The sequence below is a fragment of the Rhipicephalus microplus genome, chromosome X, assembly GCF_043290135.1.
Source record: "Rhipicephalus microplus isolate Deutch F79 chromosome X, USDA_Rmic, whole genome shotgun sequence".
NCBI lineage: Eukaryota > Metazoa > Arthropoda > Arachnida > Ixodida > Ixodidae > Rhipicephalus > Rhipicephalus microplus.
The window spans coordinates 80388398-80413889 of NC_134710.1; the positions used below are offsets into that span (position 1 = coordinate 80388398).

General features: G+C 42.7%; 1 protein-coding gene and 1 non-coding gene across 2 annotated transcripts; one reads left to right on the plus strand and one right to left on the minus strand.

The window, feature by feature from the left end:
• Positions 1–425: 425 nt before the first annotated feature.
• Positions 426–497, minus strand: TRNAK-CUU (transfer RNA lysine (anticodon CUU)). Its single transcript has one exon. It is a non-coding gene; the product is annotated as a tRNA-Lys (tRNA).
• Positions 498–14063: 13566 nt separating this feature from the next.
• On the plus strand, positions 14064–21702 carry LOC119176157 (Nedd8 ubiquitin like modifier). Its single transcript, XM_037427307.2, has 5 exons — positions 14064–14282; positions 14493–14510; positions 14600–14629; positions 14692–14774; positions 21467–21702. The coding sequence occupies exons 1-5, from the start codon at positions 14265–14267 to the stop codon at positions 21555–21557; spliced, it is 240 nt and encodes a 79-aa protein (XP_037283204.1). The 5' UTR covers positions 14064–14264; the 3' UTR covers positions 21558–21702.
• Positions 21703–25492: the final 3790 nt, after the last annotated feature.

A 25492-nucleotide genomic window follows, 5' to 3' on the forward strand; every position in this document is an offset into this window, starting at 1 on the left:
AAATCATTAAAGCCCTCACAACGCTTAAAGAATCATACACAACGTACGCGACAAAATAAACGAGAAAAAAGAAGCCAAGCTCAGTTGGCTATCGTACACATCGTACATGTGGAGTAGGGGAAATGGGGAGTAATACATAAAAATGACAAGAAATAAAGAAGAAATGAACAGTCAGTGAGAAAACACAAGGCTCGCAATGGTAGTTTATATATATATATATATATATATATATATATATATATATATATATATATATATATATATATATATATGGGAACACGTGTATACTTAAGGGCTCATTTTTTCGTGTTTTACACAATAATAATGAGATCTAACAGACAAAAATGCCGAGGAAGGTATAGGGGAAGTTATTAGGCCAATTTTAATGTAAATGAGAAGAAAGAAAAGTGGGTGCAAAGATAACTTGCCGTGGGCAGGATCCGAACCTGCGACCTTCGAATAAAGCGTTCGATGCTCTACCACTGAGCTACCACGACCGCTATCCCCCCAGCCACTTTATTGGGTATCTATGTCAATCACTTTAAACGTGGGAGCGGGAGTGTATTTAGACGTGGGAAATATATATATATATATATATATATATATATATATATATATATATTACGTATGTGTATTTTTCTAACATATTATCTGTACCGCCCCCCTTACACAATGCTCCTCGAGGGCTCTGTAAGGTACTGTAAATATATATATATATATATTATATATATATATATATATATATATATATATATATATATATATATATATATATATATATATATATATATATATATATATATATATATATATATATATATATATATATATATATATATGCGCTCGTGAGGTAAAGTATGTTCGCCTTCAGGTAGCTCAGTAGGGCTTTCGTGGCCTTGTGCATGCACGACACCTTGGGCCAAGCCCATGGCTCATGTGGACATACCTGATTGATTTAATAATTGATTCGTGAAGTTTAACGTCCCAAAATCACCATATGATTATGAGAGACGCCATAGTGCAGGGTTCCGGAAAATTTGATCACCAGGTTCTCAGATCACCCAAATCTGAGCACATGGGCCTACAGCATTTCCGCCTCCATTGAAAATGCAGCGGCCACAGCCAGGATTCGATCCCGCGACCTGCGGGTCAGCAGCCGAGTACCTTAGCCACAAGACTACCTCGGCGGGGCAAGCCCGTGGGCATACCTATCCGCTCACTGCTGTCATCCGTTATCGTCTTTACCAAAGCACTATCTAGAGCCGCGAGCACCTCTATCGAAACACGCGCCGCCACTGCCGAAATTCGGTCCCACGACCTTCGCATCAGCAGTCGAGCCCCATAAGCATTACACCGCTATGACCGGTCAGAGACGTAATGAAATGTGATTCTACCGTCTTTTCGCCGTACCACATGTAATCTCGTTGGTTCAGCACACGAAGAAAGCGCAAAAATTACTAAACGCTGAACGTAACGTATTTCTGCGAATTTTAGTCGTTCTGAAAGGAATTTACCAAGTGAAATGCCGCGCCCTTATTTGAATCTTGAAAAAGAGGACGACAATACGAAGGGACATTGACATAATTTTACAACGTTGGGCTTGACACGGCAAAAGCACAAACTATTTTCTGATACTCTACAGTGAAAACTAAGTTAGGTGAGCGCCAACTTCAGGCAAATGGTGTACGCTGAGCCCGGTTTTATTTTCACGGGTAAGCGACAGCTTTCAATGAGAAATAGCGTAATTCACCGGATCTTCTAATAATGTGGCGCGCAAGCCGCAAACAGCGCGTTTAATGTACACTAAATGGTAGAATAAGCAGCGTGTTTTTTTTTTTTTCGATGTACGACAACGGGATGTTGTGTTAAACATCAGCGCTTCACGGAAACCGCATGTTGCAAGTTTTTTGCCAGTTTCACTGCAACAATGCCGCAGGTGTTCTGGGCATCGTATCGTGTATTTAGAATAGCAATAAACGGTTTTGAATACTTCGTACTCACTATGGGAGAGCAGTTAGATGTCTCTTATGAGCCTTCCCTTAAGCGTGCGCAAAGAAGGGTGTGTTTTGACAATAGAGGTTAACGATTTTGAGTACTTGGTACTCGTCTATGGGAGAGCTTGAAGCCGTCCCGTGCCAAATGACAAAATCCAATTGTTTCTACTTCGCGGAGCATGGAGTGTTCGTTTGTTTATCCCATGATGCAGATCCACAATTCTGTCGCTGGCTCGATTCGAGATTACTTGAACATCCTGGAAACTTAATGTGGTATTGTGACTATTCTGCTTATACCCAAACGAAACATTATGAAATGCAACGACTAACCTTTAATTAGTATTATGCGTGGTGTTCATATTTTCCGTCAACCAATATTTGCGGATAAGCGGAAACCAACTACCGCTGCTGTCACAGGGGAAGCGCATGCAGGCGCGCCGACAAGCGATGCCACAGCAAACGGTTTAGAGAAGCGCCCTCCAGGAATGTAGATTCTCCCAATAACAAAGGCTATGAAGGCGTTATCGAATTATTCGTGTGGAAAAAATAAAAATAGAAAACAAACCAACATGCCATATTAATTCGAATGATGACAGGCTTTCGCCGGACCCGCTTTGGAATTTAAAAGGAGTGCAATGTTTTTTGCAGTGCGCAGCATTTCTTTTCCAACTACGAAGACTTTTGTCATATCTATCTATCTATCTATCTATCTATCTATCTATCTATCTATCTATCTATCTATCTATCTATCTATCTATCTATCTATCTATCTATCTATCTATCTATCTATCTATCCATCCATCCATCCATCCACCCAAACATATATCAAATCTGGTATTACGTGACGTGAATGGATGACGAAGGTATATGACTAGTGCAAACACGATAATCATGACATGCGTAATGTAAGAACATGACTACGTACCACGCTCATAATGGGCTTGCGGCTGTTTCGCTACCTTAACGTATACCAAGTTTGGTATTATACGTGACGCGAACGGACGACAAATGTAAATGACACGTCCGAACATGATAATCATGGTATGAGTGTCATGTAAAACAAGAGTACATGCTACGCTCATAGCGCTCTCGCGGCCATTTCGCTATATCTTCGCATATACGAAATGTGGTATTACGTGATGTGAATTGGTGACAAATGTAAATGGCATGTCCAAACATGATAATCATGACATGCATGTCACGTAAAACATGACTACATGCTACGCTCATAGTGCGTTCTCAGCCGTTTCGCTAGCTTAACATAAACCAGCTTTGGTGTTACGCGACGTGAATGGACGACGAACATAAATGCCATGCGCAACCAGTATAATCACGACATGGATGTCATGCACGGGATAGTTTATGGCCGCATCGTAACGCTGTGCTGATTTTAAAGTGACATATGAGCCTTTTTCATTCTTGTTTCGAATATCATCGATTTTCACTGTACCTGGGATCTGCCTTTTTTTTTTTGAAGAATAGAGAGAGAAAGAGAGAGAGAGAAACACTTGTAGGGTCGAGAATATACTTATTTATTCATTTTCAGTCATCACCGTAGTTAACTTTGAGTGGCGTGGAGCAGGCGCAGTCCATTGTATAATACCGTGGAGCCACCGTGGCGCCTAAAGCAGCGATAGTGGAGAATCCGATAAACCGGCGCCCTTGAGCGAAACCGGCGTTCGCAAACTGGGCCAGGCCAGTGCCACCCAGAAGAATATTCTGCTAAGTGACATTGGTACGGGAGGCTGTGAATTCATTGCCACCATCGTCTCCCACTAAAAGATAAAGCGTTCGTGGCGAGTTTTACATCCTTAACGGCTTTATTCTGCCTTTTGGGTAAAAAAGGCGCTGGTTTAAGTAATGTATTGTGCTTCAAAGCATTTACAGATTCACCTGGGAGCCATTTCGCTCATGAAAAAAAAGTCAAAGATTGTGCGCTATCGAACGTGTGGTCGATCTATAAGAGCAGAATTTGATGGATCAACAAAGTGACGAAATTAATAAAGTAAATTATGTTCATTCTTTATTTACCCACACACGCACACACACACACACACGCTATCTAGAGCATGCAGAGAAACTGTTGATCACTCATTTGCAAAGTTTATGCAGTTTTATTTGTATTCTTTCAAACATCTGTCTAGTTTTGAGCAAACATTTATTGTAAACATTGCACTTGTGAACAAGAGACTATTTAGTGTAAGGACACCATCCTGCTTTCGTCACCGTTTGCATCATTGTTTACGCAAGAAACTAAATTTTTTGCAACATACAAGTTGAAGATGGTGCGATGAAGGCTGTCCGTATTTTTCAGTTTGGGGTAGCTCCCGAATTTTCGAAATGCATCGAGTGTAGACAGATGCATCTCTCTTTTTTTAAGCCAACAGCGTTAAGGACTTCCTAAGATTGCTTTCAAATTGTTTTGCCTTTAGTTTTCCTAGTTTGAGAGATCCATCCCACACTTATGAAATAAATTACACTGCACAAGTGCCAGGTTTTTCACGTTGTCAAACAGGCTACAAATCTACAAGCCATTCGCGCGTAAGGAGCGGCAACTATGCCAACAACCGCGGGCGAATTCTTGCCAACGAAACGCGAGATTCTAGGTACCGACACGCCACAAGCTATATTTATTAGCCGTTTTTCGCACGAACGCCTTCGTAAATCTGCGACCAGGACTGTCGCGTGTCAGGCAAGTGCTTCGACACTCTGCATGTGGCGTGCCTTGCGAGTGTATAACTTGCACATGACGTCACAGACAGGTTCTCTGCGCTGTATGCCAGATGATGGCGGCCACCATGACTCTTTATCGCATTTGAGAGCGCCAGTGCAAGGGACAACAATGAGTCGTTTATTCTTTTGCACTTTGCCCGCTTTCTTGCTCTGGCCATCCACGCCATGGGGGTACACAAAGAACTAGAAAGTGCACCGGCACTAAACTGATGTCCCCTTTTCTTGCTCCGCGCGGTCAAACAGTAGTTCACGCGGCATCTCAACCCGCTGGTACCTGAAAATGGTGACAACAATGATGTCAATGCAAGTTATAATTATATTATATTTACAAAAGAAAACTGACTCTTCACTTTCAGTTACGACTGAAAGTCAAGGGCGAGAGGTACAGCGACCCCGGAGTGACAAATATTTAAGCGCCGTCGACGAACCTCAGTGGGTCACGCTCGTTTTCCGTTTTAACAGCCACTTATGCAAGGAGCGTGACAAACGTCTCAAACGTCAAATTGATGTGGTGCGTTTAGCGTACAGGAGCGTATGTTTAGAATTGATTTAAAATATGTTCTGGAAAAGATTAGCCACCGATGTTCATTATATTATGCACAGACACGATGTAAAACGCAAATATGACCGTAAGAAAGAGGACATTTTGTGCATGAAATGTATGCCCAACAAAGAGAAAATAATTGTTTGAAATTCGTGACGCGCAGAAATTAATTTTTGAGAAATGTCCAAATATGCAATATTTCAGGATTCGTTCTAGTTCATACAAATTAGATAAGACATATAAACTTTTTTTTCAAAACAAATTTTCCTTTTTTTTTGTCTCTCCGACGACAGCTACGTTGTTAATGGACTCTTGAGCACAGGCTCTAACACCGTCATATGAATGCTAGCAAGTTTTCGCGGTCTCTTTACAGCTTGAAATGAACAAAAAATGTTTACGCAAATATTTTTTTCGTCTGACCCGCAGGTCACGGGATCGAATCCAGGCTGCGGCGGCTGCATTTCCGATGGAGGCGGAAATGTTGTAGGCCCATGTGCTCAGATTTGGGTGCACGTTAAAGAACCCCAGGAGGTCGAAATTTCCGGAGCCCTCCACTACGGCGTCTCTCATAATCATATGGTGGTTTTGGGACGTCAAACCCCACATATCAATCAAATATCTTTTTCGTGAGTACGCCATTAAAGTATTTTTGACTCACACAAAAGCTGTGCATATATTTCACTAGTACAAACACCAACTTCAAAAAAAAAAAAGTAAATAATGGAAGGCGCCAATCCAGGCCTCCCTGATAGCCCGTACTGGCGCCTTGTGGGCAATATCGAAGCGATCCCCAGCGGATGTGCTGTTATTCACCGGAAAAGACCAATTACAGTAAATTTTTTTAGAGTTCCACAATACTTCCGTTTCGAATAGCTGATTGTATCTGATATTTTGCACAAGGTTAATTTGAGAAAAATGACTTCAAGTCAGAAACCATCACTCGAAGAACTGTACAGGCAACCCAAAACATAACTTTGCTAAGCTTTAATTGGTGCAGTTGCGCAAACAATTCTCACTAAATGAGCATTTCGGGTATAATTCTATAGTTCAGTTAAGAAGTTTTATGCGAAACATAAATTTGAAATTTTAAAAATTCTTATTTGAGATCTTGCAGCAAACACCCATTTTAAAAATTATGATTGCGGAGTAACGGCAGAGGTAACAGTTCATTACTTTTTGTGGTAAGTGTAACGGTAATTCACTGCCTTTTTTTGTAGGTAACGCAGGGTGGTAACTCCTTTCATTTTCGTTTAAGTAACGAGTACCGTATGTAGATTTTTTTTATTTGCTGACGCATATCCCACTGGTGTAATATGAAGCAACGTGTAAGGAGTAAGTCATGTTTTACATAAAACGCATGTCATAATCTACATGTCATAATCTACATGTCTACACATGTTATTTAGTTTGCCTTACCGCCATATCCTGCATTGTCAATTTTATTGTACAAGCTAGTGACATGGTCATGAGCGCAACATGCGCAGGACAGGTAAATCATGTTGTACATGCCATGGATGTCATGACTGTCATGTTAACACCCGTAATAATCGTTATACAGTCACGTCGCCCAATTACAAACTTGAAACATGTCAAGCTAACCAAACGGCCACGGACGCACCATGCAAATGGCATGTATATGTCATGTTACAGGACGTGCCCGTCACGATTTTCACATTAATACCTGATTGATTGATATGTGGGGTTTAACGTCCCAAAACCACCATATAATTATGAGAGACGCCGTACTGGAGGGCTCCGGAAGTTTCGACCACCTGGGGTTCTTTAACGCGCACCCAAATCTGAGCATACGGACCTACAACATTTCCGCCTCCATCGGAAATGCAGCCGCCCCAGCCGGGATTCGATCCCGCGACCTGCGGGTCAGCAGCCGAGTACCTTAGCCACTAGACCACCGCAGTAGGACCACATTAATACCTGTCATTTATGTTAGTCACGCACAAATGTCTCATCATACCGATTTTGGTATACATCAAGTAAACGAAACGGCCGCTAGAGCACGATGACCATGGCATATAAACAACGAAGTTCATGACAAGCAAGTCATGATTTCAATATGACCTGTTATTATGATCGGCATACACTCATGTTATGCCACACCAATTTTGATACAAACCTCATGAACGATCTGATCCAGAAAGCACAAAGTCGTTCACGGCTAAATAGATCGGCAGATACGCTCAACGTCGCCGGAGTTCATTAAGAAATGCTTCGCATTAACGGCGTTTCCGACTGATATTACTCACGACCCATTCTATTTTCACTGCAGCAATCCTTAGACCTCTATATGGTGCATTAACCACAGTTCGAACCTCGTGATTTTCTATAAGGGTGATGCGTGAGAAAGTAAACGCGAGAAAAAGTACATGCATTGAAAATAGATTGTCAGAGCCGCGAGCAGTTTGAAACACCCCGATGCAGATGTGGGCCATGGAAACAACAAATAGGCCCTTTTCGTAATCAGCAAATTAGCTTTCCTGCACTGCAAATTTGCCCAACTAACGGCGGCAGCTGCCATCCTTTAAGTAAAAATGAGGTCCTAGTAGCACATGTATGTTTTTTTTTTTCTCGTCCTAGCGTAAGCAGAAAAACGCAGCACGCTATTTACTGATGGTCAACTGGCTTCTCCGTTATGCAAAACGTCTTGCAGAAAAGCCAGCTTTAAGTTATTGAAAAGGGTGTACAAGTTCGACAAGAACGGCTGAGCAAGCTGCATATCTTTAGCTACAGAATAGCGTAGTGTATTAATCGAAAGATTGTTTATTAGCCAATGTAAAACCGGGAGTCGTTTTCGAAATCTCTTCTCTAAGCTTTGCAATCGATGTTTAAAGAGGCCGAAGTGGGTCTAAATTGTGGCCGCTCCCTTGGCTGCGTGGAAAAATATTCCGATTGTCTGGGAAGAAAGGCTAGTGGTTTCGTAGTATCATAAACCGGGAGTCGTTTTTAATATCGTGTCTGGTTCGTGAGCTATAATTTTTTTTTCGTGCACTTCCCGTTCAGTTACGAAGGAGCGATCGGCTGCCGCCGAGAGATGGCGCGACATGTTATGTATAAAAATCCTGGGGATGAGTTGTAATATTGTATTTTTTTCCCTCTTCGACAGACATTTATTAGCTGATTTGTTGAGCACGTTTCAAAGAGATAGTTGATATCGACTATATTGTCAGCCATCACAAAAGATATGTGGAGTGCTTTCTTCGTTGTCACAGTGGTGACAGGCTGAGGTATCGGCCATTTCAATGCGGAACGCGTAGTGTAGCTGGCTATAATTTCGAGCATAGATATATGTATATGCGCTTTTTACCAAGAAAAACAGGAATGGAGCAAATGAAACCTACAAAAGTGCAGAAAGAATCATACAAGTCCACGAACTTTTAAAACGTGATAAAAGTGCGTGAGCACAGTGCCCTTGTTCTTTCGAGTAACAAAAAAAAAAAAAAAACTTAATCTTGATCGTAAAATATGTTCTATCGATGACGGTTGTTGTTGATTCTTGTGATTGCAGTAGTCTCTAGAACTTTCTGAAAGATTTGATCTGCATACGTCTTATCCCACATACATATCCGATGCAGCACACAGAGCTTTATGATGGTCAAGAGAGAAGGCATGCTGGTCGTTTTCTGTTCACGAAGCACATTAGAAATAAAAAACCTGTGAAAAAAATGTCCCAGTTTCATCACAAAGTTGATGTAATGAGTGCGGTAGCGACAAATTAAGTAAGGCTAAATTTTTACATCCAGTGTTGTGTAACTCTACAAAACGCTGCTGCACTAGAACACAGCCGCTCGCGGTAGAAAAGGGGAATCCACACAGTCGCTTCTCGTTGAGAGTGAAGAACGTAGAAGCGTATACAAGCCATCCGCTGATGTCTATGTATATAGTATTTGCCACCGCGTCCTTATAGTCAACGTTCACAGTCGCTGCTCGAATGCTTCTCTCCCTTCCCCACCTTTACCTCCGCGTCTTTCCATGCGCCTTCAAAGCAAACACGGTGTTTACGCTTTGCTTCAGCAGCATTTGATGACATGCTTCACCCGCGGGTTAATCTTATCGCATGCGCCCTCTGATCGATGGAGATCGGCCGATGTGTTTGGTCAGCCGTGTTCTCCCCCACCGTTAACGTGCTTTTACCCGCGTGTCGATAATACGGTACACAAGGGAATGACGTTGATGGGGAATTTTTACGGAACATGATGGCCGGAACCTAACTATAGGGTCCATATAGTTGATATCGCAATAACACACAGTTGAGATAAAACACGATATTATATGTGTACTGGAATGCTATTTTTTAGCCTCTTCGAAGAAGCCCTACACATTGATTCATAAACAGGAGAGACTTTTCGTCATTTCGATAGATAGATAGATAGATAGATAGATAGATAGATAGATAGATAGATAGATAGATAGATAGATAGATAGATAGATAGATAGATAGATAGATAGATAGATAGATAGATAGATAGATAGATAGATAGATAGATAGATAGATAGATAGATAGATACTACACAGAAATGCTTCGCATTCAAAAAGCAACGGCAAAACGTATAATTTCACCATATACTATGCCTTGCTCCTATACTCTTAGTTCGTGTTCTTTACATCGGTGAATTTTGGGACCTGAGAAGAGCATAACGAACTCATGAAAACGGGAAGCAAGTTTACACCACAATACGCATACGAAAAAACGAAAGAACTTTGTTCCCCTAACTTGATCGAGCATTGTTTTCCTTAAGGTGTTTAAAAGAATAAAGTAAGAATTACAAATGTACAAGTTAAGACTGTGATACGCGTGCAGTACTTAAAACTGCACTAAAAAGTAATAAAAATGAAAGGAAGAAAAGACTCCTCAAGATCACAGCGTGAAATCGAAACTGAAAGAGAAACTTGTTTGTTTTGTTTCAGTGGTGACATCTTGTAGGATGATGTGGAACTGAAAAAAAAAAAAAAAAGCGCCCGACGCGCGGCCTTGAATTATGACAGCGCGCTGATGCTGCGCCCCTCAACTGAGCGAGTACTGCACTCGGCCAAGGTTGCCACTGAGCCGTTAGCGAGAAGCAACAGTTTATCAATATACCACAAGCACTTAAAGGACGGCGTTGGACAAAACGCGTTAGGAACAATGTAATGACGAAAGCGGCACGTTGAGAATAACTTCAATCGAAACCTGAGGGTCAGGATTACATATGGTGCACTGACCATTAAGAGAACCTGTTTAGTTTTACTGCAGTGAACGTTTTTGTCCAAAAAAACAGGCCACTTTTTTTCGACGTTTCCATACACTCCCATTGAACGATCTTTAACTGCTCTGGCAACAAAATTGAAGCTTACCCCAACATGATCGCTGCAGCCTTCTTGTCCGTTTAGGGTCCCAGACGCGCTCTGTTGTCTTCGTTTTTCAACATTCACCTTAATAATGAATTATCAATTATTCGAGGAAAACGCACTTGTTCCATTGAAAACGCGCTAGTTTTGAGCCGGGACCACTATGGGCGCTGACTGTTATGTGCCCAGAAAAGCTGAATATGCGCATGTTGCTGTTTTTTAGTTTGCGTTCACTTGAGTGGAGAAAGTTACGTCTTTGTCATTATCAGTATTTATACCCACCCAGTATGTTTTGCCAGTATTTAATGTGAGGGAGTCTTCGCGGGCCACCTGAGAGCGGATGTCGAGGAGGTGCTCCATGTCTGCTGGGGATTCGGCGAGTAGCACGGTGTCGTCAGCGAATGCTAGGCATAAAATTTTGGCATAGACTTCTTTGCGCTCAGTTGTAATGGTGGAAAGGCGCAGTCTTAGTCCTTCTCTATTTTCTCCAGCAGGCTATCAATGCAAATCTTGATTAGTGTTGGCGACAGTGGGCACGCCCTTGCTTGAGTCCAGTATTTTGTTTCACTGTTCTAGATTCATATTCTCCAAGTTCATACACTGCCGTACACTCCACATAAAGTGCGCTTACTAATTTTATGAAGTCTTCGTCGATCTTAATGCCCTCCAGTCTCTCCCACAGTCTTGAGTGTGATACTGAACCATTTGCTTGTAAATCCAGGTATGCTTGTTGCTGCTGGCGTCGCTAGCTGTCACTATATAGTGCAACCGTTTGTTTGTGGCTTGTTTCATGGCTCACTGTTTGCGTGGTTTGTATTTGGCGCACGTTGTCGACTGCAGGCTGCAGTATGGTGTACTGCATGGAGGAAGGAAAAAAAAAATGGCAGCATATCCACGGAGTGAATGATAGATAAGATAGTGGGGCGAAGCGTCCGTCCGTCCATTCGTTCTTGCTTCCGTCCATCCATGCGTGCGTCTGTGTGGCCGCCCGTGCGTCCGTCCCTGCTTTCGTCCATGCATCCGCTCCTGCGTCCGTCCATGCGTTCATCCGTCCGTGCAGCCATCCGTACGTCCGTCCATGCATCTGTCTGTGTGTCCATTCGTCCATCTAGTCAACACTCCAAGTACCACCATCTCGCATCTTTTCATCATATATTCCTCATATAGAAGCATCGCCATCCAGCAGACATTCCAAGGACTGAACAAGAGGAGGCACACGCACACTTTCTTACGGCTTGCGCTTCGTGTCTACTTCCCACCTTTAACCACCTCGAGTTCATGGTATATACCGTATTCATGGCACTGCGGCCCAACACTCGCTAAACCTTTCTAAAACCAAGGAGGTTACGCCCAGCGAGTATAACGTAGCAACCCTTTCTTGTCTTCTGTACGTTGTTGAACAATAAAAAAATCGCAGCGTGCGCGTTAACTAAAAGCCGAATTCTCCTGTCTCTCATTCCCCCTTAGCAGCCATTGGCATGTACATTGAGCCCTATCTTTTATTGTTCAACAACGCACAGAAGAAATATCTCACCGGCACCACCTTGGAGGTCAAAATGTTATACTTGTTCACAGCCGGACTAGAGGGGCGAGGAGCGCACTCCCGGACTTGTTACACACTACTACAACGGCTACGAGGGACGAACGGGTGCCGCCATAAAAAGCTTCGCCCCTAAAAAAAAAAAAAAAAAACACCTTCCCTCCATGGTGTACTAGAATGGGTCTGTCGCCGAAAGCATGGCTTTTTTTGTGATGACGGCTAGCAGCGCTGGAGCACACCATAGTATACTGTGTCACCACTTGTCGACACCCTTTGAAGTAATTTGTGAGAAGCTGAGATGCAAAGCCTTTAAGATTGGTATTTGTAGTTGCCGCCCTGCGGGGGAACTCGACGATTGTCGTCGTCTGTTTCTCATGACGCGTCAGCGAATTTTGGCGCGTGCATGGAGGACTCGGCATTTGCGGAAGCCCGATGCACTGCAGTTTGCGCAGGCCAACAGTTCAGACTCACAAACTATATCCATCACCCTGAGTACTTTGCGGAAAATATATAGCTGCGTATCTGGACTGCGGCGTCCCCTTGATGAGTAAAATGTATTAAAAAGTAGAGATGTATTCGTCCGTGAGCATTATTTTTTTAAACATTGCGACTACTTACTCTCCTGGCTCATGCAGGTAAGTGGTGATCGTGGAACTCACCCGATGATAACGTTATCCTTCAGAACCTCCTCGTTTGTTTCGCCGCATGATTTCAAGTTAGTGTGATAACTAGGCAGGAGTAAATCATCATCATCATCATGATCCTGACTACGTCCACTGCAGGACAAAGGCCTCTCCCATGTTCCGCCAGTTAACCCGGTCCTGTGCTTGCTGCTGCGAATTTATACCCACAAACTTCTTAATCTCACCTGCCCACCTAACCTTCGGTCTCCCCCTAACCCGCTTCCCTTCTCTGGGAATCTAGTTTGTTACCCTTAATGACCTTAATGACCCTGCATGTAGCGCGTAGACAGGAGTAAATATGGATCAAATAAATAGCGATGTACTTTTTTATGCTTTTTGAAATCAAAACAGTAAGCAAGCAGACGATCTGGGTCCCTGTCATGCGATAAGAATTGTGCGAGCTAAGACTACGCAGAAGCAGCATCTTTTATCTCATTAATGCATTCCTATGTGTTTGATGTGTTTTAATTTTGCACATACAAACTCCTGATCAGACCAATGACACAGAGCATGCGAAAGCTGCAACACTGGGCTCTAGTTCAGAGAGTGGCAGGTGGGTCTGCTTTTTTTTTTCTTCTTAAGATCGATGCTCATAAACACTGTTATTTTGTTTGTGAACACTGGGTTGGAGTCCTTTGAAATCTTGTACTGAATGATGAGGCAGGCCTGATGTCCTAGGTGCTGTGCTGATGTCCTAGGTGCTGATGTCCTAGGTGCTTCACACATTAACAATAATGCAATATCCTATTTGCATTTATAATGTTTATATTGTTTGCTCAGAAATATAAAATTTTATACTAAAATAATCGTATTTACATTTCCGCTCTTCATGTGTATTAATCTCAGAATAAGCTCTTCATTCTACTGTACTTCAATCGTGCGATCACGGTAATATACTGAGATGACAATATAGGACAGGACCTTCTCGAGGAGCGATGGCTAACTGCACTGACTAGCTTAGATCTGCACGACCAACTGTGGGCAATCTAGCACGCCTGGACAGCACATCAGTGGAAAGGCTATGCCGCTATTTCTCACCACACATAATGTCCGGTTGGCCTGAGGCCGGGCCGGTGATTTGGCAGGGGCTTTTTAAATAAAGTTGTTCCCCGTCCATCCACAAGGTCCGCCATGCAAATTTAAATTACGCGCGCTAGACGCACCGTTCGATCGTGGCGCCTCGCTGGTGGCGTCATCGCAAATGCGACCACCTGTGAAGGCGGCAGCGACGGCAGCTCAGAGAACACAACAGCTGTCAGCAGCCAGTTCGTTCGGAAGAAGAATCGTTCGTTGCTGATCGTGCGCGGACTGCATCTACCAACGCCTCCTGCCCTAGCCCGTATTTTCTGCGCTGTAGCTTGTTCAACTCTGTCCACCCTCTCCGGTGGGAATAAATTTTTTCAAGCCACTGCAGTGCGAAAGCATTATGCTCATCAAAGTAAAGGTGAGTCGAAAACTACATTTTTTATTGAATGTCAGCGTTGCATAAACACAGCTTCAGTGTTGTCACCCACCCGCCCTCCCCTTTTTGTTAACTGTTGTTGGCGGTAAATTTGTTTCCTTAAGGCTGCTGTTGGCGAAACGAACAGTTCTAGCGTTGTTTCCTGACGGAAATTTTCTTGTTCATTGCATGTCATGTCACCTGTCACGTCAGACGCTCACCGGCAAGGAGGTAATGTTGGCTCGTTTGTTTTAAATTATTATTAACTCTTGTTTTCTTATTGTTACTTGGAATACCAATCCAGTTGATTTTGTTTGCAGATAGAAATCGACATTGAACCCAACGACAAGGTATGCTAGCTCATAACCAGTGCTGATACACTGCCCTGACGTCGCCTGCTTGAATATTTTAGGTGGAACGGATCAAGGAGAGGGTTGAAGAAAAGGAAGGCATTCCACCGGCTCAGCAAAGATTGATTTACAGCGGCAAACAGATGTAAGCGTGGATACTAGGGGGCGGGGTGGTTCTGAGCTCATGTCCTTTGTAAACGGAATCCATTTCAACTTTGCCTTTTGAATTTTAGCGATAATTTGTTCGGCATTTTACCTTTGTTTTTATGCTGCTCGTATGCGGCTCGTATGCTGCCGTTGCTGAATTTATTGGTGCATCATCACAATTATTCTGCCTATTCACTGCTGTTGCTCTCGAAGGTGCTTAAAAGTTGCAAGATTGTAGCTTGCACTTTCAGCCTAGCAGTCTTAACATTATGTGGCTTCTACTCTGTGTGACTGCCACTTCTTCATCTCTCAGAGCAGCAATGCAAAGTAGTGACTTCTCTGTTTCACTGTTAGCGTAGGGCAGTGTTTCATTTATTATGCCAGGACAACTGCTACATTGGGCTTTCGTTATAACATGCATTCCTGGAGTGTTGCTCTGCTGAAGTTTGCAGGTTTGATTCCTGGCTAGGGTTGAGGCATTTTGATGTGGATGAGATGCTGTAACACACAAGATTTAGGTCAGCTTATGCAACTCCAGGTAGTCAAAATTAATCAGGAGTCCCCTACTATGGGGTGTCCCAATCATGTCAAGGTTCTCACTCACAAGAAAAAAACCCTAGAAATTGTTATATTGGAACATGTGCCAATTGCAGTCTTCTGCCGCCTCGTCGTAGGTTCCTGGCAAGCTTGTTCATGGAGTTTGTGCGCAGCAAAGGCATGGGGGACTTCTGCCCTGTAGTTTGTAAGGAGGCAGATTTGTGATAACGTAAGAAGTTTCTGGCTGCCAACTCATCTTGCATTTTTGAATGCACCCCCCCTCACATTTTTGTAGTCACACTTTCTTGGCAGTGAAATCGAAGAATGCGTGTGGAATTCGGTACAGAACCCGAAGTGAAAAATTAACCTGGAGTCCTCCAGTATGTGGTGCTTGTGGTATGTGGTACTCCAGTACGTTCGCATGACTCCCAGTAAGACATCCCAGAGATGCGAGCACCGTACATGAAGGTGGAGCTTCAGGCAGCAATTGACCAGGCAAAAGTATGCAAGGCACCAAGACCAGATGGGATCCCTTATGAGGTGTTCAAAAACATTGATGGCCCTGCATTGAAGTGGCCGCTGGACACGTTTCATAAAATTGGAACGACCGGAAAGTTGCCTGAATTGTCAAAGCATGCCGAAGTTGTGCCAATATCAAAGCCAGGAAAGCTTCTAATCATTAGCCGATCACTCTCACTTGTACATTTTGGAACATGTGTTGGTATCGTGCATCTCCTGGTGGGTGGAAAAGCACGCTTGGTACCATCCGGCCCAGATGGGTTCTCTACTGCAATTGGGCACGGAAGATGGCCTAGACCGTATGTCAGTGGTGCGTAAGGAACAGCAAGTACCATTCGAACCTTTCTCGCCATGGACCTTCATAAGGTTTATGACGTCAGTCACTCTGCGTTGTATTTGTGTAATGCATTGGCTGCAACTTCTGCCTAGAGCCTGTGACTTCATGGTGTTTTTTTCTGGCACATTAAAATCTCAGCAGCATCATCGCCCCGCCGCGGTGGTCTAGTGGCTAAGGTACTCGGCTGCTGACCCGCAGGTCGCGGGTTCAAATCCCGGCTGCGGCGGCTGCATTTCCGATGGAGGCAGAAATGTTGTAGGCCCGTGTGCTCAGATTTGGGTGCACGTTAAAGAACCCCAGGTGGTCGAAATTCCCGGATCCCTTCACTACGGCGTCTCTCATAATCATATGGTGGTTTTGGGACGTTAAACCTTACAAATCAATCAAAATCTCGGCATCAGTCTGGAAAGAAAAAAACCGGACCCGGTCGCAAAGCGGGGTGTATCGCAGGGCTTGATGCTGGGTCAGATACTTTTTAAAATTGTCCTATTGCCCCTGGCGTGGAAACTTGCAAACATTCCAGATGCCTTCTTCCGCCTGTATGCGGAAGACTTCACTGTGTGCACATTATATCCATTTCTGCGACACCAGATGCATGCACTCCAGAGTGCTCTAGACAAGGCCTCAGACTGGCGTGCGCACATAGGACTGACACTATCTGCCGCAAAGACTGTATTCATGTCTACCACCAACAGACAAGATCGCTGTCACCTCCCACAGGTGCCGATTTGTTTGAACCTAAATGACCAAGCCCTTGAATAAGTTGAATTAGATGCAAGTGCATGGGTTTGCTCTGCTCGTCAGAAGAGTGCTAATACCCTCCATCTTATTTGTCACATTTCTCAAAAGACCGGAGGTGCTTGCTCTTGAATGGCCTATACTTTAGTGTGGTTTATCCTGCAACCTCGGCTTGTTAATCAAGCTCAGTTTCAACGCCTGACATTGCGAGATTGGTACTTGTTCGAAACTGCTAACAGAGATGACATGAGGGCGATCACATGCCTTGCTCCGATAACACTTGTCGTGACCCTCCAGATGTAAGCGCAGCTCAATAACATCTACAAAATTGAACACGAGTGCCCAATCTCTTGCCACCTAAATATTCGAGCTGTTCCTGCGGCGATGGCTCTAGCTCACTACCATAATTCAACGCTGCCACAGCCTGTCTCACTCTTGCCAGAAATCCCGCCTTGGCTCGAGGAACAGGCCACCTGTGCTACCGAGAAGTGGCACAGGAGGCCGTTGTCTCTACTATTGAGAACTCGCTAGCGGTATACAACGAAGTTCAACACCGGCTGCCTCTACTTCATTTGTCCCCAAAAGACAGCTTGCTCCTGTTCAGAAAGCCTCCGGCGCTCCAAGTGTGCACTCATTCCTCCGCATGGATAAGACCTTCCCGGCAGCTCAACTAGCCGAGAGGAAGTTGCACTCTGGATTCATGTACGTGCCGCCTTGAATCTTGTCATCTGGGCTACATGGACACTCGGTGTACAGCCTCCTGCAACATGCCCCTTCTGCATTGCCCCAGCCTTTAGCTGTATAACAGGACAGCTCTTTCTGCACTTGCTGGCAGCATTTCTTTCTTTTTTTCATTTCTATAATTAATGGGAGCCACTGTTGAGGTTGCCACCTAAGCACAGGAGCTTCAATGAGAAGCCTATGCACGATGGCGCAAATACTGGTGCGCTGTTCTATTTTGTCCTTAAGAGACCGTTTATGCAATTCCGAATTGCAGGTGTACAGCAGTGACAATGCTGGTAGCAGCATTTTTTGTGACTCGTAGTGTATACCTAAAGCACAAGAAAACTGCAATTACTTTTCTTGTTCTTATTTCCTGGTGTGAAGCGTTCATTCTTTATGTACTCTCCGAGTAATCAATTTTTCGAGAGAACATGTGCTCCCCACAAACGCCTCGGAGCTGTTATTCGCAGCGAGGTTTGACTATAGGTGGCAGCTCAGTCCCCGCTTAAGTCTGGATAGACGATCTACGGCACATATACAAATACACGTAGCGGCGCTTCGTTGCTTGCAGACTGAGTCGATTGTCGGTTGATTAAATGCATTGAATACACTTTACTGTTAATATCTATGCTCTTCTTTACTGAATTGGTGCATGAGGCCTATGCAACGTTAACATTACCCGCGAGTAAATGCATTCTGCCTTTCATACGGATGCTCGCCCTGGGTGACTCTCTTCATGTTTTTCACTAAATCACACCTTTTCTGTGTTGCTTGTATGTGGTTAGCTTGTTTCGTCTGCTACCCACTGCTATAGCGTGACTGAACTATTTATATACATCTTCGTCATCCGCATACTACAAAAAAGAAAGGAAGATCGTTGAAAGCTCGCATGCCTGTGTAATTAGTTCAGTACTACGGTTTGCACCTTATACGCATATATTTTTTTTCATTCTGATCACGAAATGTGGGACAGTCAACGAGTCTAGTCAGGAAAGCTTAGTGGCCGACGGGGCTCTACGCTTCACTGCGTTTACCATGTGCACGCACGTTTCCTTGCACCAGTAAAAATATAAAAATCTTATGTAAGAGTTCAGCAGAAAGCTTTCATCGTTGGATTACATGCATGACAGTGCTACAATGAAAGCCTGGTTAATGGGATAAGCATGTTTTTGTTTTCAGACAAAAGACCACTGCCTTCCGTAGGTCACTAACATTACCCCACAAATGTTGAAGACAATGTAAAAAAGATGAAATTTTCAGTGAAATTGTACGACATTATATCTAAGGCATGCCATCAGAATTTTCAACGTCTGGGCTGTTTAAAGCGTTCTTAAATCTAAGCACACGGTTGTGCACGGTAACTCTGTTCTAAGTACAGTTTAAGTACCGATGTGTCACCGTTTATGTGATGGTAATATTTCTATGTAGTGGTACCACGGCCAGATAAACGCAATCATGGCTCCACGCATGATCGATAAATTACAGTGCCTTACTTGTACGCCTGCCAACAGCGTGCAAGTGCATGGCCTATAGCTTGTTTTTTCTGTTTTTTTTTTTTTTTTTCCACAACTGGGGCAGACAGAGGACTCCCGCTTAAGAGCGCTCGTTTCCATTGGCATTGGAAAAAATAAAGGTGTTGCAGAAATGCTCAGTGTCTGCGGTACACAGTGCTTTGCATTGAAAAATGAATAATGTGGTGCAAGAGTGTTTCTCCAATGTCCTCCATAAGATAATTAATATGGCTCCTAATTATTTTCATTTTAAAATGCAAATTCAATTTTGCCATTTTACCAAGCAGTCAACAGGATTGTTGGTACTGTATACTCAATTTGCAACCACATAATGACATATTTGTTTACCAAATCACCTGTTTACCAAATCACTCTATTGACATGAATGTGTAAACGGTAGCATAAATAAAAAAGACTGTTAAAAGTAAGGATAAATCGCAGAGCTTACTTTGGCAGCACGTAAGAAAAGATGTAATGAAGTTGAAGTCTCCATACCAAAAAGAAAGTCGCAGACCTAGGTGATGTTAAAAAAAAAATGGGCGACTGAGAAAGCACTTGTGCTAAGAATAGTTTTTTTGATATCGAGAGTTCTTTAATAGAGGTAGCCGAAAGCAAATGGCATTGTACGCCATGATATTGTCTGTTAGGTAAACGCTTGAGCTGTTTCATGTAGCATTGATAACGGCTCCTCTATAGTTAGAATCTTATATGCACATAACTCGATTGCGTGTTGTTCAAACCTAAATGCACAAAATCGCTAATCCGTGAAAGCCATATAAATGAAAAGCAACCCTGTGATTCAGAATTTATAATGAAACACCAAGAAGGAGAGGGGCGTTGTGATTTGTGCGATTCGTTGCTGCACTCATTGTGGTATGCAACACTAGTAAGTGGTTAAGGGTCAGTGTCTTGGCACAGAAACAAGTAAGGAGGGAAAAATGGGGAATACAAAAGGCACGCGGGCAAACATGCAAACATCTATGTTCTCGCACTTGTTTCGGTGGATACTGCATGGGCGCCGTCATGTGTGTATGCCTCACCAAAAGGAACGCGCTTACCTCGCTGCCAGCCCTCACTGGTGGACTCCGACGAAAAGATAAAAATTATGTTGTTGCCGTTAGTTTTATGAACGTGGCTTAGTAGCAGCATTGACTTCACAAGTGGATTTAAGTCAGCGATTGTGGTTTCCGATTGCAGTGTGTGGTTGTGGTTTCCGATTGCAGTATCTTGTACCTTAAGATACACAATATATTATTCAATGCATTGAAAATAGACACTTCTCGTGGGAGAGGTATCCCAATTCAGGCACAAGAAACCCAAAGATTATCCAAGATACATGTAGCTTCAATACTGCCCAGCCCTGTTTAGTATAGTCAGAGAGCATTTCACGACACTTGTTCTATAATGTAGGAATGATTAACAAGACCACAGTAGTTTGAGGCTTGTCACTGTGGTTAAAATTAGATGTCTAAGAGTGAACTGGACAGATGTGTATGTTGTAAGCATCCAGTTGACACTTTTTGAAGTTAATCCTGTCATTCGGTTTACCAGCACTTTGCTGTAGTAGCACTGTGTTCAATGAAACAACGCAGATTGCACACAGTTACTTCAGTGTAGGCTGGTACAATTTCCACTGCAGGTCGTGGGAATTGTCTGCCAAGTGTGAAATGGCTACATGTCAAAATGACCAAAATTGCTAACAGAAAGCTCTGCACCCCATCTCTTAAAAAGAAAAAAAAATTTGCTTCCAGCAAAAAAGGCAAGGTTGTTAATTCCACAATTGTCTCTGCGAAAGACACTGCTGCTTGCAGTACAATTGACTGTGGCACCTTGTGTTGGTTTATCATTCTGCATAGAACACACACAGCAACTAGCTATGCTCATTGCAATAATAGGATGCAGTTGTTCAACATTACTTCTCAGATGACCCGGAAAAAAAAAAGGCACTTGGTTATGCTGTTAAAATTGAAGAACAAGCTTAAATATATACAGCCAAATCTCTTATTTCCTCTAGTGTAATATGTTCTCATTGCTTATGGATACTTTGACTTTTAAATGAAACTGGAAAATTAGTTTGTGTAGGGTGAGCATGCTGTTTCATCTCATTTTTCACATTCACTGTCAAGATTTCTTTCTGGATATCCTCTAACTAGGGTTTAAATAGTTAAGAAATTTTCAACAATAGCTACATCAACAGATGGAGAGGCAATGCTTTAATATTGTAATATGGTTAGCAGGTAAGCTGACACTTCAGCTAATTATGTGTCATGTTCCATATATCTGTATGGGCTCAGTGGTCCTGAATTGTGAATTTTTGTCGTCTAGGAATGACGAGAAGACAGCGACAGATTACAAGGTTCAGGGCGGCTCTGTACTACACCTGGTGCTCGCTCTGCGTGGGGGGCAATGGAGGTGATGCTGACTGTGGGACGAAGAGTTGTGATGCTGATCGTGGAACGAAGAGTTAATTGGTTTCAGCGCAAGTGCATGCTGTCTGCGCACACTGCCTTTGCAATTAGGCACTGGAAATAAATTTAGCTTCATGCTACTTGTACTTTGAATCTCATAATGCCATGTTTCATTCATTGCATTCAAACAGTCAATGTGGAATGCATTTCCTTGTTCCGTTATTACATTTCTGGTGAAGTCTCATTTTAGGAGCAAAAATACCTAGATCTGTTTCCCCCGTTACAAAAAAAAAGTTTGCAAGCAGTATTCAGTCTTATTAGTTGATCTTTTCTCTAGTTTTTTTTAGCCATATATTCTATAAAATTCAATCCCCCCCCCCCCCCCATGAATGCTGTGTCTAAAAGAAAGCTTCTTATTTTGGGGCAAGGGTCCAGATATCACGGCATGCTATACTCATTCAAGCAATGGTTCCAGATTGATTTTGTGAAGTGGTGAATTTCTTTGTCGCCATTAGTCAGAACTTGCAAAAAAAAAAGTTTCCTTTTTGGTGCAACGCAGTCTCCAAAGGTGAAGATCGGCATACTTGTCGGCTTAAGTTATTTTCTTCTGCCACCAGGTCTACTGCCAAATTGAAATGAAAGGTTTGAGGCAGCTTCAGTGGCACTGCAGGGTCTCGTTACAGCATTAAAGAGGCCACATAGTTTGCATGAGCCCAACTTTCCTACTGTAGGGAAAGTCTTAAAATTGATAGGTGGGGTTTAACGTCCCAAAACCACCATATGATTGAGAGACGCCGTAGTGGAAGGCTCCGGAAATTTCGACCACCTGGGGTTCTTTAACGTGCGCCCAAATCTGAGCACACAGGCCTTCAACATTTCCGCCTCCATCAAAAATGCAGCCGCCGCAGCCAAGATTCGAACCCGCGATCTGGGGGTCATCAGCCGAGTACCTAAGCCACTAAAACACTGCGGCGGGGCGGGAAAGTCTTAAAAAAACTTTTGAAAAATTATCCTGGGTATTACCAGAGTCCTCCAAACGTTCTGAAGCACTCTGGTATTGCTTTCTTATGTGAAACTTTGGTCAACATTAAAACAAAGCGTTCTTGCAGCACTTGAAGTTGATCAGGGTAATTATCAAGTCTGGAAAGCCCACTGTGCCTTGAATATATACCAGTGATGCAAGCTTGATCGACATCTACCCGTCAACTTGTTGAACTGAATCGTTTCTTAATGTACCAAAGACACCTCAACTGTTTGTATTTCAGTCGAGCCTCTGACTGCTCTCTTGATCACCTCAAGTTAGTATATTCCAATATTGGCTGACTGAGACATGACATGATTAACACAACACGCCTGTCACTTATGTCGTGAAACCCTTAACCCCTGTAGCATGTGGCGCATGAAAATGCCCGGGTAATTGCGATGCTGTAAAAAATAGACAGTGAAAACATTTTGTGTGGGTTGAACAAGAGAAATTTATAGTTGTTATAGTTGGCAATTTTAATGTAGTAGACAAATTGGCTGCAACAACCCTTAGCCAGCAATCACGTGGTACAGATTGTAAATGTATTGCAAGAATTTTAGCATCAGCTGTAGTGGTCATGCTTGTCTTATGTAATTTGTAGTTACAGTGTTAGCTATCTGCTTTAAGAATGTAATAAACATTACATGCACTCCTTTGTCACTACAAGCTATAGTCTCATGTTGCTCATCCTTGCAGGAATGCGCCGAAGCTCATGCTACATATTCACATAGCTATTCATCTTACTAAAATACATGCATCTACTTCATAAGAGTTGACATGAAGCCAGAAAATGCAGTGCAGACAACTTGTCGCCAACTACTCGTATAAAATTTATTCCCACAATGTGTGGAATCAGAATTTTCGTTATGGTCTCTTGAAAAAAAAAAAAAAAAAACCAACTTCAGGAGAGTCAAAATAGTGCATGTGAACTCGAAAGGATCTCATTGCACATGTCATGAAAAGACTTCGAGTTCTGGGAATAGAGGATGTTGGCGTAGTTTATTGTAAGGGCAAGGAGTGCAGCTTCTGCACATTTCACTGTGCTCTGCTTATGTCCAAACTGAGAAGCATCAGTGTACTGCTTAAAACAGACATGCAGGCATACTGTAGCTGCCATGCATTGGCATACTGTATTTTTAGCGCACTGCAAAAACATTGACAGAGAAAGACAGTTTATTTCGAAAATGGGTAACTGGAAAAAAACGCAAGGTAGGCACACCCTTCTGGGCTGTTGTGTCGGAAAACAGCACCTGGCAAAAGTGTATTGCCCTCTTTCCCCTCAAAAAATGCTAAACGTGTTACAAGTTGAGGATCTGTTCTTTGTGAAAAACCAATGTTTTCTGGATCAGATCCTCATCCCATAAGTACATTAATGCTTTTTCTATAAACATTGCAGACCTGTTCTGTTCCCTGCCACACTCTTGTCTGCTTTCTTTCGTTCAGTCTTGTAGTGACCTCTTTGAAAATGTCGCCTTCATGAACATTGCCGAGATGAAAAACCAGAAATATTTAGAACTTCTTTGTTTTTAGCTGTGGTCCGCTTTTATCTTATGGGAAGGGCAGCTTTGCATACAGAAGCAGGAAATTTGTATTGGCTCCTCTATTGCACCTATTCTCAGCGATGTATTGTTAGAAAAACTGAGAATAAGATGTGTGATTGACACCCAGATTTTAAACTTGAAAGAATGCTTAGATATGTTGCCATATTTTTTATTTTTCTTGACTGCAGTTCTTCTTTAGCCGCTGACACTCTTTTCTTTGTATGCGAGGCTTATCCCCTCTAGTTGTAACACATGAATTGCCGGTTGACGGTAGTAGTAGTATTCGCTTTCTGGACATCAGCGCGTGTGTGTCGTCTTTCTCTGTCCGTGTTTCTTCGTGCGCTAAAAAATGCAGTATGACATACCAACACACACAAAATGCTACGTTACCATGCATAGGCAAATATTTCATGGTAGTGAACTAGGCATGGGCAAATATTCGAGCCCTTTGAATCTTCAAACGAATGCTAGAGTATTTGAATTTGGTTTGACACAAACTTAAATTACACGAGTACATGAAATGAATGGATACACATTTGATGGCACATAAGCCCTCCTGCAAAGGTGGCTTCAACGAGCGTGAAGGTGCCATATCATGAAATCACCTATTCAGGGGAAATTTGCACAACAGCTAAACCACACTCCAAGGTCATGTGTACATATTAGCTCCATCTCGATTAATCATTCTTCAAGTTCAAAAGTGTATTATATGGCTGAAATGTGCTAAGTATTGTAAATTTCAGTAAGTAATGTATTATCTTACTGCTCCTATTGCTATTCAAAACTTGCAAATAAAGGTTGGTCCCACTTTACTTCAAACAAAAAAAAAAGTTACATTTGCACATGCCTATTTCCAGTTTTTAACATTGTGCAAGTTATTTGTGTCATGAGAAAAGTAATCATTTTTAAATATGTTATATGCAGCAATATGTATTTGTAATAATAATAATAATGCAAAGTGTCTTTCCATTATTTGGTTTCTAATTATTTTACCAAATTACTATACACTTTGAAATTGCTTTAAATTTCAAATTTTCTATTCCCCTATCCCTACAGCAAACTCACTAAAACAGTGAACCTACCAGTTACCCAAACTTAGAGAGCAAGAATTGAAAAACATGGGCTCTTCTTTCTACAAAATGTGCCATATAGCACAATCTGTAAGCACCGTTTCATTTTCTGTGTAATTATTTTCCCAAGTGGCAGTGATTTTTTAACAGCCACTCGTAGTGCCGTAAGGCATGTCGCTTGGTTTGTTTGCGAAGATGGCAGATGGCCCAGTTGTGAGTACCTTTCGCGAATGGTATTTTGACAGCGGAGCTGCTACAGTCAAGCTATGTCATTCCACAGTGATGTCAGCAGTATAGTCAAGCCAGGA